Genomic DNA, 13,863 nt, shown 5'->3' with positions numbered 1-13,863 from the left:
TTTCCTTTTTAGCATACATTCACAATAACTTATTGCTTATTGAATGTGAATTTGTTGCATATTCAAACTCTGAGACTGGTGGTGGGTAATTCTCTTTCTTAAGCACCTTTATTTTTATTTTTTATGTAAAGAATATAGTTTGGGGTTTATCTCCAATTTTTGGTAAATTAAGCTGTGTTTTTAAAATTAAGCTGCCAGCCTTCTAGTGCGGCTGGTTTTCCATGTGAAGCTATTAGTGTAAATTGATTTGTTACAGGTTTGAACAGATTTGCTAGTCATTTTGAAAAGTGTTTCTTTCAGACCAGGAAGAATAAATGATTGTCATTTTCAATGAACAGCTGCATTAAGGACTGCTGTTTTTAATGATCTGTAGTGACTATCTGTTGTTTACAGTAGACGTAAACAATGAGACATTTTGGACAAACCAGGCAGTATAGAAAGATGGTTCATTCATTTACAAATGAGGCACTTAATGAGTGGCAGTCCTGTTATCCCCTCAATGATCTCTATACCATAATGAGAAAATCTCTTACTTTTTATAGGAGAGGGATTAAAGGCAATAAATGGTGTGGAACATGCATTATTATATACTTTGCATCACAATTGCACCCATCAATTGTTTGGCCAAGGCATTATGTAAGAGAATTATTCGATATTTTAGGACTAATACTTTTATCCTCTTACATGAATTATGGGCATACCATGAAATTTACTGTGTGATCTGTTGTTATATGAAACTTACATGTGAGATCTTTTATGTGATGGGAGGGAGTATGACTCCAAGTTACTGTGTTCTGTTGAATTTTGAAGTGGAGATCTTCTATCCAACTTTGGCAGACTACTCGCTCTTGATTCATCAAATCAGAATAGCAGATGCTTTTATATGATGCTTCAGGTGAACTATTCAAATATTCTTTAGATTTTGCCATCTAGTTTCAATGCAATTTTTTTTTTTTTGTCAAATTCCTTGTAGCTTCAAATATGTAATTTTATGATACTCTCCCATCATAAGACATTGATGACACATCTACACCCCCTTTTTAAAATTATTTTTTGTGCATAAATTGAATGTTCTCATCATTGCTTTTGAGAAGAAATGCATAACTGAGGAATGAAATTTCATAAATTAGTTATTGCAGGAGTGTGGTTGTAGTTGGTGGAAAGTAAGGAGATAAACCAAGTTCTTCGTTGCAATCAGTGCATATGATGGGTATAAATGTATAATATTCCTTGAAAATTAGTGGGATGTCAACCTTCCAAGTTGTAGTTTTAGATGAAAGTTATAAGCTACATACAAAGTAATTCTAAGTGGAAGATCAAGCTACACTGAATCCCTTTATATTTAATTATTCACTCATATAATTTTTAGTGACTACAAGAACTACCAATTTATTTTTGAACTTCACCCTATGGGCTAAGTGGGATGTGTTCAATTTGCAAAACTTGGGAAAGGAGTGATATTACATCGATCTAGGCACTATATCCATGATCCATTAGGTCTTTCTTCATTCAAATATATTCTTTCTACCAAAGTTGTGATATTGAAATTTGATGGAAAGGTTTCACCAATGTGGCTTTGTCGAGACACACTTTCCATGGTAGGTCGGGACTTTGGGTTGGAATGTAAGCATGCAAATGCTATTGTTGCAACAAGGGCAATATCTTGCACATCCCGTTTATCTGTTGGAGGCGAGAGGCGTGGATCCAAGACATCCTTTAGCATTACATGCATCTTGATTGGATGAAGATGGTGATAATGGTGAGAGGAGCTCTCCTGGATGCATTCCCATTATTGTTTCTAGTGCCACTACCCCAAAGCTATAGGCATCACCTTTTTCTGTCACAACCATAGTATAGGCAAATTCTGCAACAAAAAAATAAAAAATAAAAATAACGCCCTTAGTACATATTTGATTTATATTTTCTTATTAGCATGTTATTCAAGTCTAAACAATAAAAGTGCCAGGAAGAAGTATGAAATATTAAAGTGATGAAGAGGTAGAAGAAGGCTTGAAGTGTTCACCTAGAGCAACATATCCATATGTGCCTGCAAGTATAGTTTCATGGGACGAATTGGGATTCAGAGGTCTTGCTGTACCAAAGTCAGAGACAAATGCCTTAAATTCCAAATTCAATAGAATGTTGCTGCTTGATATGTCCTGGTGAACAATTGGTGGGTTGAAATTGTGATGCAAGTAAGATAAAGCATGTGCCACACTCTTAACAATGTTCACTCTCTTTGTCCAGTTCAACTCAACAGCTTCATCATCATTGCTTAGGACACAATATAAGCTTCCCCTTTCCATGTATTCATAAACCAAAAACATAGATTGCTTGTGTAAACAAAATCCATGAAGCTTCAAAATGTTTCGATGTCTTATTTCAGATAATACTTTTACCTCAGTTTCAAAACTCTTGATGAGAGCTGCCTCCTTTGCTTCTAGTTGATGAAGTTTCTTCAAGGCAAAAATATTTCCACTGGGCAACTGTGCTCTGTAAACACTGCCATAACCTCCGCTTCCAATATAGTATTTGATGTCCTCGGTTGCTTTAATGATATCTTTATATGCAATTCTTACATCATAATTCCATATTGAGAGTAAATCTCCATTTCTGTTTATAGTTCTCTCAGATTCAACATTGTCATTCGTAGATAGAAATATATATATAGATATCCAAAAATAGAAAGGTAGAATAATAGATATAGAATGACAGTGGAGAAGTGAAACCTATCCCTCTCTGGTTCTTCTTCCGAATCTGTGGTTGTAGATGTCAAGCAAGAAGGCATACCATTGATTTCACTGCATAAACCCTTGTTGCCAATGATTGCTTGTGGTGGGTATCTATCTTTAAACTCGCGCGGAATCTTACCCTCCAAATTATTATACGACAAGTCAATGGATGACATCTGGGTCATGGAGTTAAGGAAATCAGGTATGGTACTAGAGAGATTATTATGGGAGAGATTCAAGAATTCTAGGCATGTCAATTCTCCCAGATGGTGAGCTATCCTTCCACTGATGACATTATGACTAATGTCAATATAAAGTAGTGAAAGGCTCCCAACCTGGGCTGGAATGCTTCCATTCAGACTATTGTTGTTCAATGACAAATGCTTTAGATTGTTGCAATTCCCAATATGAGTTGGGATATGTCTAACAAGCCTGTTATGGGAGAGGTATGTAGAAGATTGGAAAGCAAGTCTATTTCAGGAGGTATGCGGCCAGAAAGTTGGTTAGAGGACAGATTCAAGTACTCCAATTTGGTAAGTTCAATTGGTATGACACCAGACATCTTGTTATTAGACAAGTCCAGCCAACTCAAATGTTCTACATTCCTAATTTCTTGGTCTATGAAACCTTCTATGAAATTTGAATGAAAGGACAAATAATTTAATCTGGTTAAATGATTAAGGGATGAGGGAATTGAACCATTAAGGTAATTAGAACTAAGATCCAGGCGGACTAGCTTTTTCAAATTTCCTACATCTGAAGGGATGGAACTGTTGATTTGGTTCAAACTGAGGCATAGAGATGTCAAGTTGGTCAAATGAACAAGGGATGAAGGGATTGGACCTATGAGCATGTTACCACTTAAGTTTATGGCAACCAGATTCTTTAGATTCCCCAGTTGCATGGAGATAGGACCCTTAAAATGGTTATTTGAGAGATCCAGCTCTACTAATTGGGTGAGATTTGCTATCCAAGTAGTTAGCTCACCTGTCATACTATTTGAGGACAGGTTGAGGTACATGAGCTTTGAAAGACCACCAAAATGAGCAGTGATGCTTCCTTGGAGTTTGTTCCCACTAAGATCAAGCCGAACAAGGTTTGGGAAAGAAGAGAAGTTGAGTTTCCCAAATTTGTCACCCACCATGAAGTTACGAGGTGGTTTAATCTCTATCACACCTCCAGCTTTGTTTCAAGCTATACCAGGCCACTTACAATGACTTGAGGTATTGTTTCTATTGGAACTCCACCAGCGCCACCAAGCACTCTCCAGCAGAGCCTCTACTTCATGTTCAAGCGATGATGATGAGTCACTTGCTCTCACTATCTATAGAAGAAAAGGAAAGAGCGAAAATAACACATACTACTATTGGTTTAGAGATCAATAGGAAGGGTGCCATGATTAGGTATAGCTAATGAATTAATCTGCAGCTGGTTAATTGTAGGCTGATTTTGCCAAAGAACTTAAAAAGGAACCTAGTGAAAGTGATAGGCAGGGTACATTAGTTACTGGTCTTATGTTCTGTATAGAAATATTTTGGTTTCTACTTTCTACTTTGTAATTCCATGTCCTATCTTGTATCTGTCGAGAAAAGTTGGTTATGCACGACTTGTAAGCGGAACCATCCATGCAAATTCATTGAGGGGCTAAATCATTTGGTCCATAGTTTGGTTTATTAGCTCTTGACTATGAAAACTTGTGTCGTTAGTCTTAACCATAAAACAAGTATTGCATGGTTGAAGGACCTATCATTGTCATAGTGGCACGACTAGTATAGCAAAGACTGAACCGTGTCAAAGAATGCATTAATACTCTTTATTTGTTAGTGTCACTACTCAAGACTAACAAATGTAAAATATCTCTTTTGATTTTTTATTTTCAATTACAATATACTTGTTCTAATGTCAGCAAGTCATTTTGTTAGGTTTAAACTTAGGACTTCATGCTTTTGATCTTGGCCCAAGAAGACTTTATAAGAGTTAAGGTCTTTTGTATTCATTTCTATCTTATTAATTATTTGCTTATTAAATTTTCCTTTACTAATATGGATTCTATAACGAGGAAAACACAGTACCAATCTTTCTTGCGGTCAAGCATGTGGATAAGCCTTTGCAATCTCCATAATACCTATTAGGAATTTAGGACTATAGATGTGTGGTATTGGAAAAGTGGTACGGATTTATATTTTATGATGCAAAATATAGGCTACAAATCATAAATAAAACAATAAACCTGACAGAAATTACATGATTCATATGTCATTGTTATTGTCGTACACATATTTATTCACATAAATTCATTAAACAATATGATACTCAACCTAATACAAGTGCTTCATGATTGAATTTCACTCTCCAATCATATAAGTTTCTTAGTTCTTCAACTGCCACAGTGAAACTGCATGTAATGGGTTGGTATTGGTTTCTTATGAGAAAGAAATTCTTGGGACACATTTCATTGTAGGCTGAGACTTTGATGTGGTGCGTAAGCATGCCAATGCTGTAGTTACAACAATAAAAATATCTTGTGCAACTAGGTGATTTGGAGGTGGCAAGCGTTGGTCTAATATTTCATTCAACATAAAATTTTGAAAGATGGTGATGATAATGAAGTCAAGAGATCTCCTGGATGTCTTCCCATTATTATTTCTAGTGCTACTACTCTGAAACTATAGACATCAAATTTTTCAGTCACCACCATAGAATACGCTAATACTGCATAGAAAAAAGAAAAAAGAAAAAAAAAAAGTAATGAAATCTATTAAAACAAATGTAATATCTTTCTCCTTTGTTTCCTTTTTGAATTTTTATTTTTATATATTGTCTTCATGAAGAGATTGGTCAAATGTTGTCATTACATAAAAATTCCATAGAAGGAGATTACTTGATACCCTGCATGATTCAATTTAGGTAACAAACAGTAAGGTAAACTAGCATGATCATTTGGAAGGCCCACATGACTAACCTTCAAACATAATAGGAAAGAAAGGGAAAAAATATAACCATAATTCACCTGGTGTAATATAACCATAGGTTCCAACAAATATAACCATAGGTTCCAACAACTTGGGTTTGGAACTTAATGTTCAATAGAATATTATTACTGGTTATATCTCGATGAACAATTACTGGGATGCATTCATGATGCATGTATGATATGCCATGTGCTATGCCTTTGATGATGTTCACCCTTTTTGTCCAATCCAATTCCATAGCCTCAGTATCGTTCCGTAAGACATAAAATAGGCTTCCCCTTTCCATGTACTCATAGACCAAAAACATGCATCATTTATGCAAACAATAGCCATGGAGTTTAACAATGTTTCAATGTCGGATTTCTGTTAACATTTTGACCTCATTCTTGAAACTCTTGTCAAAAGTTAGGTCTTCGGCCTCTAGGCGATGAAGTTTTTGCAGCACAACTATTTTGCCGCTAGGTAAATGTGCTTTGTAGACACTACCATAATCTCCTGTTCCAATACAATATCTAATGTCAAAGTCCTCTGTGACTCTCATGATGTCTTCATATGCAATTTTCCCATCATTAGTCCATATTGAGAACAAGTTCCAATTTTTTGTTACCCTTGACTCAGATTGTGTTTTCGAAACTCGATTTTGAGAGTGAAAAAAATATCCGAAAAGTAAAATCACAATGAAAATAGTAAGGGGAACCAAAATTTTTATTTGGAACATGGTTTAGGAAGATGGAAGGCAAGGAGGGGCACCTTTGATGTTACCACATAAATTCTTGTCGCCAATGAATGTGTAGAAACTATAATTTTGGAAATTATCTGGTATGCAACCTTTCAAGGAATTGTATGACAAGTTAAATTTTATGTTAACAAGATAGGGGGGAATGTTGCCTGTGAAATTATTTTAGCTGAGGTCAATTAAATGTAGTGAATAAATGTCTTGAATTTGAGAGGGAATGGTTCTGGTTAAGTAGTTGTGGCTTAAAGACAATGTATCCAATGAAGAGCAATTAGCTATTTCTACGGAGATGGACCCATTGATTTGATTCCAACTAAGGTTCAAAGTTTCCATCTTAGTTAAATGGCCTATTTCAGACAAAATAGAACCACTAATTTGGTTTGAATCAAGAGACAAAGAGACCAATTTGTTTAGATGACACAGAGAGGAAGGGATTGGCCCAGTGAGCTTGTTATCAGAGAGGGATAAGTAATTCAAATTCTTCATGATGCCTATTTTTGGCAGAATGGAACCATTAATTTGGTTTGAACCAAGAGATAAAGAGACCAATTTGGTTAGATAACTTAGAGACGAAGGGATTGAACCAATTAGCTTGTTCCTATAGAGGAACAAGTGCTCCAAATTCTTCATGTTACCTATTTTTGACAAAATTGAACCGTTGATTTGGTTTGAACCAAGAGACAAATAGACCATTTGGTTAGGTGACTCAAAGATGAAGGGATTGGTCCAGAGAATTTGTTTCTAGCAAGACGTAACGAACGAAGATTCTTTAAATTTCCTAATTCTTTGGGGATGAAACCAGTGACTAGATTATCAAAAATTTCAAGAAAGACTAAATGGGTGAGGTTTGTAAGTGAAAAAGGCAAGTCACCTGTAAGATTATTCTAGGACAGATCAAGGTGGGTGAGTTTTGAAAGAGTACCTATCCCTGGTGGGATGCTTCCTCAGAGTCCAGTTCAATTAAGTTCAAGATGGATTAAATTTAGGAAGGAAGAGAAGTTGAATTTCCTGAACTCATCTCCGAGATTGACCCCACCCATTTTAATTTCTGTGACGCTGCCTTCATCATTGCACTTAATTGTGAATAGATTCACTAGAAATAGTGAATCAAAGAGGGAGTTTTTCACAAAATATCCTCAAGTCAATTTTCTTTTGATTGGGGCATTTTCTGGCCTTGATCTTTGAGTTTAATATAATTAATCACTCTTGTTTTTAATTGTGAATAGATTTGACTAAGGGGAACTATCAAAAATCAAGCTTGAAGAGCTTTTTGTTTGAGGTATTAGTCTAAACTTTCTTTTCTTTTCTTTTCTTTTTGCACTTTAATCTTTCTGTTTGTTTTAGTTTCTTTATCATTATATGCTTTAATATGTTTATATAGCTTAGGTTTATATAGTTTTATGTCTTAAAAGAAGGTTCAGATGTTAGATTTAGTGTTTTGAAACCTAGCTCTGTTTGCTGTGTTGTTAGGGTTTTTGGGTGGGATTCCACGTGCACATAATATTGCCCGCGCATGCAGACTTGATTATGCGCACGCAGGCTTGTTCATGCGTGCACGTGATCCTGCCCAAAAATCCTAACCTTAATTTTTCTGATTTTGCTTTTGTTTTCATATGTAACGCTTCTGTTTTAGATCATTTTTCATCTATTTGTTGTCTTAAGCTTCTGTTTCTCATGTTTAATTGTTTGCTTGTCTTTCACATGTTAGAATTAGGGTTTATTTCCCATTTCCTTACTTTGATGCCAAGAACATGCATTCACATGTTCATGCATTTATGCTATAGGTGTTGAGTTGTTGCAAGGTAAGTGAGGTAAGTCATGCATTGGTATGAACATGCATTTTAATGATGTAATATGTTTGTTTGATGTTTGATTTCATGTCTAAAAGTTTGGAATACATGTGATGATTTATGTTTGTTTGCCGTGCCTATCTTTCTACCTTGGAAGATGTAATATGTTAGGAGATGCCATGATTAGATGTATGCTAGGGTTTGTGATGTGATGATATGCATGATTAGATGAATGTTAGGTTGATATGCGATGCCATGCTATAGATGGATGCTAGGTTGATACGACATGTATGTTATGTTTGGGTGGGGATATGTCATGCTAGATGAATGTTAGGCTTTGGTTGATTGCCATGATAGATGTATGATTAGGTTTTTTTGGTATGATTGATGCCATGTTGAGTGCTTAGATGTATGTTAGTTTATGTATGAGTTCAGAATACCAATATTGAGTGTGCCTTTAATAGGGTTAAGACATAAGACACAATGAGAGGAAGCCAACCTTAGGGATGGGTGGTTTTGGGTGCTTAACATCTTCCCAAGATAGTACCTTAACTCCAAACTCATATCTCTGGTTATAAGATTAATGGTCCTTCCTCGAGAGAACGCTATATATATAGTTCCAAGACCATTGCAAAAACTAGGTGGCGACTCCCAACAATTCTGTTGTGTCCATGGTGAAGGGCTTATCCTTCTAAGGGAAAAGCCATGAATGTCTCCTCTCAAGGCCGATTGGGTGAGTAAGCCATGAAGCCCTTTACTACATAAGAGAAATATGAATGATGAGAGGGGATCGCCTTGCCTTTTGCCCCTTGTTAGCCTTATGAATCCAGTAGGTGCACCGTGAATGAGAATTGAGTACGAGACAATGGAGACATAAGGCATCATGAGAGTGATCCAGTTCTTATTAAACCCCAATTTCCTCATAATAGTTTCAAGGAATGACCACTCCACCCGGTCATAATCCTTACTCATGTCTAGCTTGAGAGTCATGAAACTATCCTTAACAGAATTATGGTTTTGCATATAATGAAGAGACTCAAAGGCTATTAGAATATTTTCTGATATAAGCCGATCTTTTGTAAATGCGCTTTGGTGCTTGGTGATGATATGTGGTAGGATCTTTCTTAACTTGTTTACTAGCTCCTTAGAAAAATTTTTGTGGAGAATGTCAAAAATCATATGACAAAGATTGGTGGAAATACAATGGAATATTTAATTGAAGTGATATAAGCCGATCCTTTGTAAATGCACTTTGGTGCTTGGTGATGATATGTGGTAGGATCTTTTTCAACTTGTTTACTAGCTCCTTAGAAAAAATTTTGTGGAGAATGTCAAAAATCATATGACGAAGATTCGTGGAAACACTATGGAATATTTAATTGAAGTTAAATATGGTGACTCCATAAACTGCAATTCCAGGATTCAATTGATTTATTTAAAATAACATCATTTTGAGCTAATGTGGTATTTAAGGGTCACCTTATCCACGGTTTTGTTTTAGTAAATAAGTATTTTTCAGTGGTTGGCATTTTTACAACTCAAGTGTGCTTGAAGCATTCATTCTTGCGGAAAGATATTCATATTGAACATTTTGGTAATAAAAAATCAAAATGTACTTTTAGTCAATATTTTAACGGACCACTGCATTAAAAAATGTCATTCAATTTTCTAGTTCCTAAACACATCTTTTGTTTAATTTGAGACACTTCTTGCTTTTTTAAACTCCAAAAGGAAACTAACATGGTCAAATATACTAATTTTTTTTTTTGATTGGTAAAAATAATTTTATTAAAAAGAGATTATAAGAAAACACAAAATAGCCTAAAGAATTACAATTGAGAAAAGTTATCTATATATGAATTTTTTGTGAGACTCCATAAAAAACCACTCTTAAAGAGAACTATTGAAGGATTAAACTTTTAATGAACCTAGCAAGACAAATGGTTCTCTCAAATAGGGGTGGTCCTATTACACCATATCATTTTTCCACAACTTAGCCCAAATATGGGTTCGCCCTTGACAATGAAAAGCTCTGTTATTGTTTGTAACCGTAAAACTAGTAGCACGACAAAATCATGTGTGGGTCCCATCTGATTTAAATACGAACAAAAAATATTATGATTTTAATATTTGTTTAATATATATATATATATATATATATGTATATATAAGAAAATATTATAATTAAAACTTTCAAGGAACTAGGAGTGTCAATGGTCCGCCCTAATAGTTCCTTCTTTGATAAGACACCAATATTTCACGATGCAAAATACAGGCCACAAATCATAAAGAAAATAGATATATAAACCTTACAGAATTACATCATTCTAATAGAATATTCTTTTCTTACAACAAAAAAAAGAAAAAGAAAATCATTCATACACAACAATTTCTTTTCTCACAAGTTCATCAAACCATATGATACACAACCTAACAACAAGCACTACGTGATTGAGTTTCACTCTCTCCCATCATATATGTTTCTTGATTCCTTAACTGCCATAGCGAAATTGCATGCAAGGGGATGGCTAGTGGTTTCTTACCTGAAAGACATTCTTGGGACACCCATTTCATCGTAGGTCGGGACTTTGGTTTGGTGCGTAAGCATGCAAAGGCTACAGAAGCAGCAAAGAAAATATCTTGTGCAATTGAACGATTTGGTGGTGGCAAACGTTGATCTAATATTTCTTTTAACATCAAATTTTGAGAAGATAACGTTGATAATGAAGTCAAGAGTTCTCCTGGGTGTTTTCCCATTAATATTTCTAGTGCCACCATTCCAAAACTGTAAACATCACATTTTTCAGTCACTATCATGGTATACGCCAGTTCTGCATAGGAAAATAAATGGAAGCTATTTAAAAATGTAATATATTTATCCTATATATATTTTTTTAATTTTCTACTTGAAAAGGTTGGTCAAAAGTAGTTATTGGATAAAAATTCCATAGTGAAAATGATTGCTAGCACCCTACATGATTCAATTCATATAACAAACAATAAGGTAAACGTTTGGTTGGAGGAATCATGATATAGTTATAAAAATTCCCACATGGCTAACCTTTTAAAATAATAGGTGTTAAAGGGATAGGATATAGTTATAATAATTATGCAAAAACTCACCTGGGGCAATATAACCATAGGTCCCAACAACTAAAGTTTGGTTGGAGGAATCAGGATCAAGAAGTCTAGCCGTGCCAAAGTCGGAGACAAAAGCCTCTAGTTCAGAGTTTAATAAAATATTGTTGCTTGATATATCACGATGAATAATTACTGGGATGCATTCATGATGCATGTAAGATAAGGCATGTGCTATGCTTTTGATAATGTTCATCCTCTTAGGCCAATCTAATTCCAATACTTCAACATCGTCGCTCAGGATACAAAATAAGCTTCCCCTTTCCATGTATTGATAAACCAAAAACATGCATCGTTTATGCAAGCAATAACCATGAAGTTTCACAATGTTTCGATGCCGAATTTCCGTTAGCATTTGTACTTCGTTCTTGAAACTCTTGTCAAAACTTGGGTCCTCAGCCTCTAAGCGATGAAGTTTTTTTAGGGCAACAACTTTACCACTAGGCAATTGTGCTTTGTAAACACTACCATAACCACCTGTTCCAATGCAATATCTAATGTCAAAGTCTTTTGTTGCTTCAATGATATCTTCGTATGCAATTTTTCCATCAAAATTCCATATTGAGAACAAGTCCCCATTTTTTGTCCTGCTTGGATTGGATTGTGTTTTCCCTATAACCCAACTTCGAGAGTAGAAAAAACACCAAAGAAGAAAAAGCACAATGAAAATTGCGGGGGGAAGTGACATTTTTATTTTGCTCATGATTTGGGAAGATGAAAGGCAAGGAGAGAAACCTGTGAAGTTACCACATAAATCCTTATTGCCGATAAATGCATCGAAACTATGATTTTGGAAAATATTTGAGATTTGACCCTCCAAAGAATTGTATGACAGGTTAAATTTCAAGTCAACAAGATAAAGGGGAATGTTGCCTGTGAGATTATTGTAGCTGAGGTCAATAAAACGTAAAGAATAAAGGTCACTGAATTGAGAGGGAATGCTTCCATTTAAGTAATTGTGACTTAAAGACAAGTTGGCTAGTGAAGAGCAGTTAGCTAATTCTATGGGGATTTCACCAACGATGTTGTTATTGCTGAGGTTCAAGTATGTAAGACTCTTCATGTTGCCTATTTCTATGGGAATGGGGCCGTTGAATTGGTTCGAATTAAGATACAAACGTTCCATATTGTGGAGATCGGTGAAAATGCGTAGAGCTGAAGCAATTAGTCCTGTGAGTTTGTTATAACTCAGAAATAAATATTGAAGATTTTTTAAATTTCCCAACTTGTCGGGGATGGAACCAGTGATATTATTAGAATACAAAACCAAATACGTGAGATTGGTTAAAAGGCCCAGAGCTGAAGGAATTGATCCTGTGAGTTTGTTAGAAGGCAGAGATAAACTTTGAAGATTTTTTAAATTTCCCAATTCTTCGGGGATGGGCCCACTGATTAGATTTTGGTAAATGACCAAAGATTCTAATTGAGTGAGGTTCGTGAGAAAAAGAGGGAAGTGACCTGTAAGATTATTACTGGAAAGATCTAGGAAGGTGAGTTTTGAAAGAGTACCTATCTGTTGAGGGATGCTCCCACGAAGTCCAGTATTCGAAAGATCGAGAAGGTCTAAATTTGGGAAGGAAGAGAAGTTGAATTTCCTAATAATATTATCTCCCAGATAGACCCCATCCATGTCAATCTCTGTGACGCTTCCGTCATCATTGCATGTAATTCCCTTCCACTCGCAATGATTTAAGAACGTTTCGTTGGACTGATGACTCCACCACCCACTCTCCCGCAGAGCCTTCGCCTCTAGTGATGATTCAGATGCTGCCACCGAGGCTGCTGCAATAAACATATTTGTGGAATGCTTGAAGACACAAAGGACCCATGATACTACCAGAACGGAAATGGAAACTTTGGAAGCCATGTTGAAGTGTATGATTGATGAGTGTAAATGTAATGGCAAACGGTCGATTTTTATATCCATGGCTCAAGACACTATAGACACAGCCAGAGAGTGAATAGTGGGTATCTTCATTTTTTTTGACTTCCAAAGAATACCAACGTGAATCATATTGAAGTGCAGAAAAGATACTCGTAATCAAACCACTGGATTCCATGTATTCTTCCCGGAAATTTCTTCATTATCATAGTACAACTATATTTCCACATTGTGATGTGATTGAATTAATGTATCTAACGGACTTTCTGAGAAGCTTGCATTTCCTAGTCTTGACTTTGTAACTTTTACCATAGGTCCACACGGTGCTTTAATCTTATAATTGCGACCCAACCAAATACTAATATTGGAATATGGGAAAGGCATGTAAATTTCACGTCAGGGACGAACTCACATGGTATGGGTAAGTGCCTGCATATAATCTAAAACAAAAACAAATTCCACTGAAAGAAGCCTTTTAAGTTCTATATTCCTCTATGCATGGGTTGGATTCATGTTAGCCTCCATTTTAGCATTTTTATAGTTATAGGAGATTAGGCCTAGTTAAACTTGGTCATTAATGTTAGGAATTTTTTTAGTATGGGATCATAGCCAT

General features: G+C 35.5%; 1 protein-coding gene and 2 pseudogenes across 1 annotated transcript; all 3 read right to left on the bottom strand.

The window, feature by feature from the left end:
• Positions 1-1,372: 1,372 nt before the first annotated feature.
• On the bottom strand, positions 1,373-4,992 carry LOC142633758 (uncharacterized; annotated as a pseudogene).
• A 163-nt stretch (positions 4,993-5,155) lies between these two features.
• LOC142633747 (putative leucine-rich repeat receptor-like protein kinase At5g63930) lies at positions 5,156-9,202 on the bottom strand (annotated as a pseudogene).
• A 1,458-nt stretch (positions 9,203-10,660) lies between these two features.
• On the bottom strand, positions 10,661-13,295 carry LOC142631869 (uncharacterized). Its single transcript, XM_075806198.1, has 2 exons — positions 11,354-13,295; positions 10,661-11,061 (listed from the first exon to the last, which is right to left on the bottom strand). The coding sequence occupies exons 1-2, from the start codon at positions 13,293-13,295 to the stop codon at positions 10,661-10,663; spliced, it is 2,343 nt and encodes a 780-aa protein (XP_075662313.1).
• Between the last annotated feature and the right edge of the window lie 568 nt (positions 13,296-13,863).

The sequence above is a fragment of the Castanea sativa genome, chromosome 1, assembly GCF_040712315.1.
Source record: "Castanea sativa cultivar Marrone di Chiusa Pesio chromosome 1, ASM4071231v1".
Taxonomy (NCBI): domain Eukaryota; kingdom Viridiplantae; phylum Streptophyta; class Magnoliopsida; order Fagales; family Fagaceae; genus Castanea; species Castanea sativa.
This window is presented reverse-complemented; position numbering and strand designations above follow the sequence as displayed.

What these genes read in the sequence shown, in the direction of transcription:
- LOC142631869 (XM_075806198.1), bottom strand. Translation starts at nt 13,295, where the DNA reads ATGGATATAAAAATCGACCGTTTGCCATTACATTTACACTCATCAATC. An exon ending in CTATGGTTATATTGCCCCAG is followed by an intron (nt 11,062 to 11,353) that starts GTGAGTTTTTGC and finishes TTTCCTATGCAG; the next exon opens with AACTGGCGTATACCATGATA.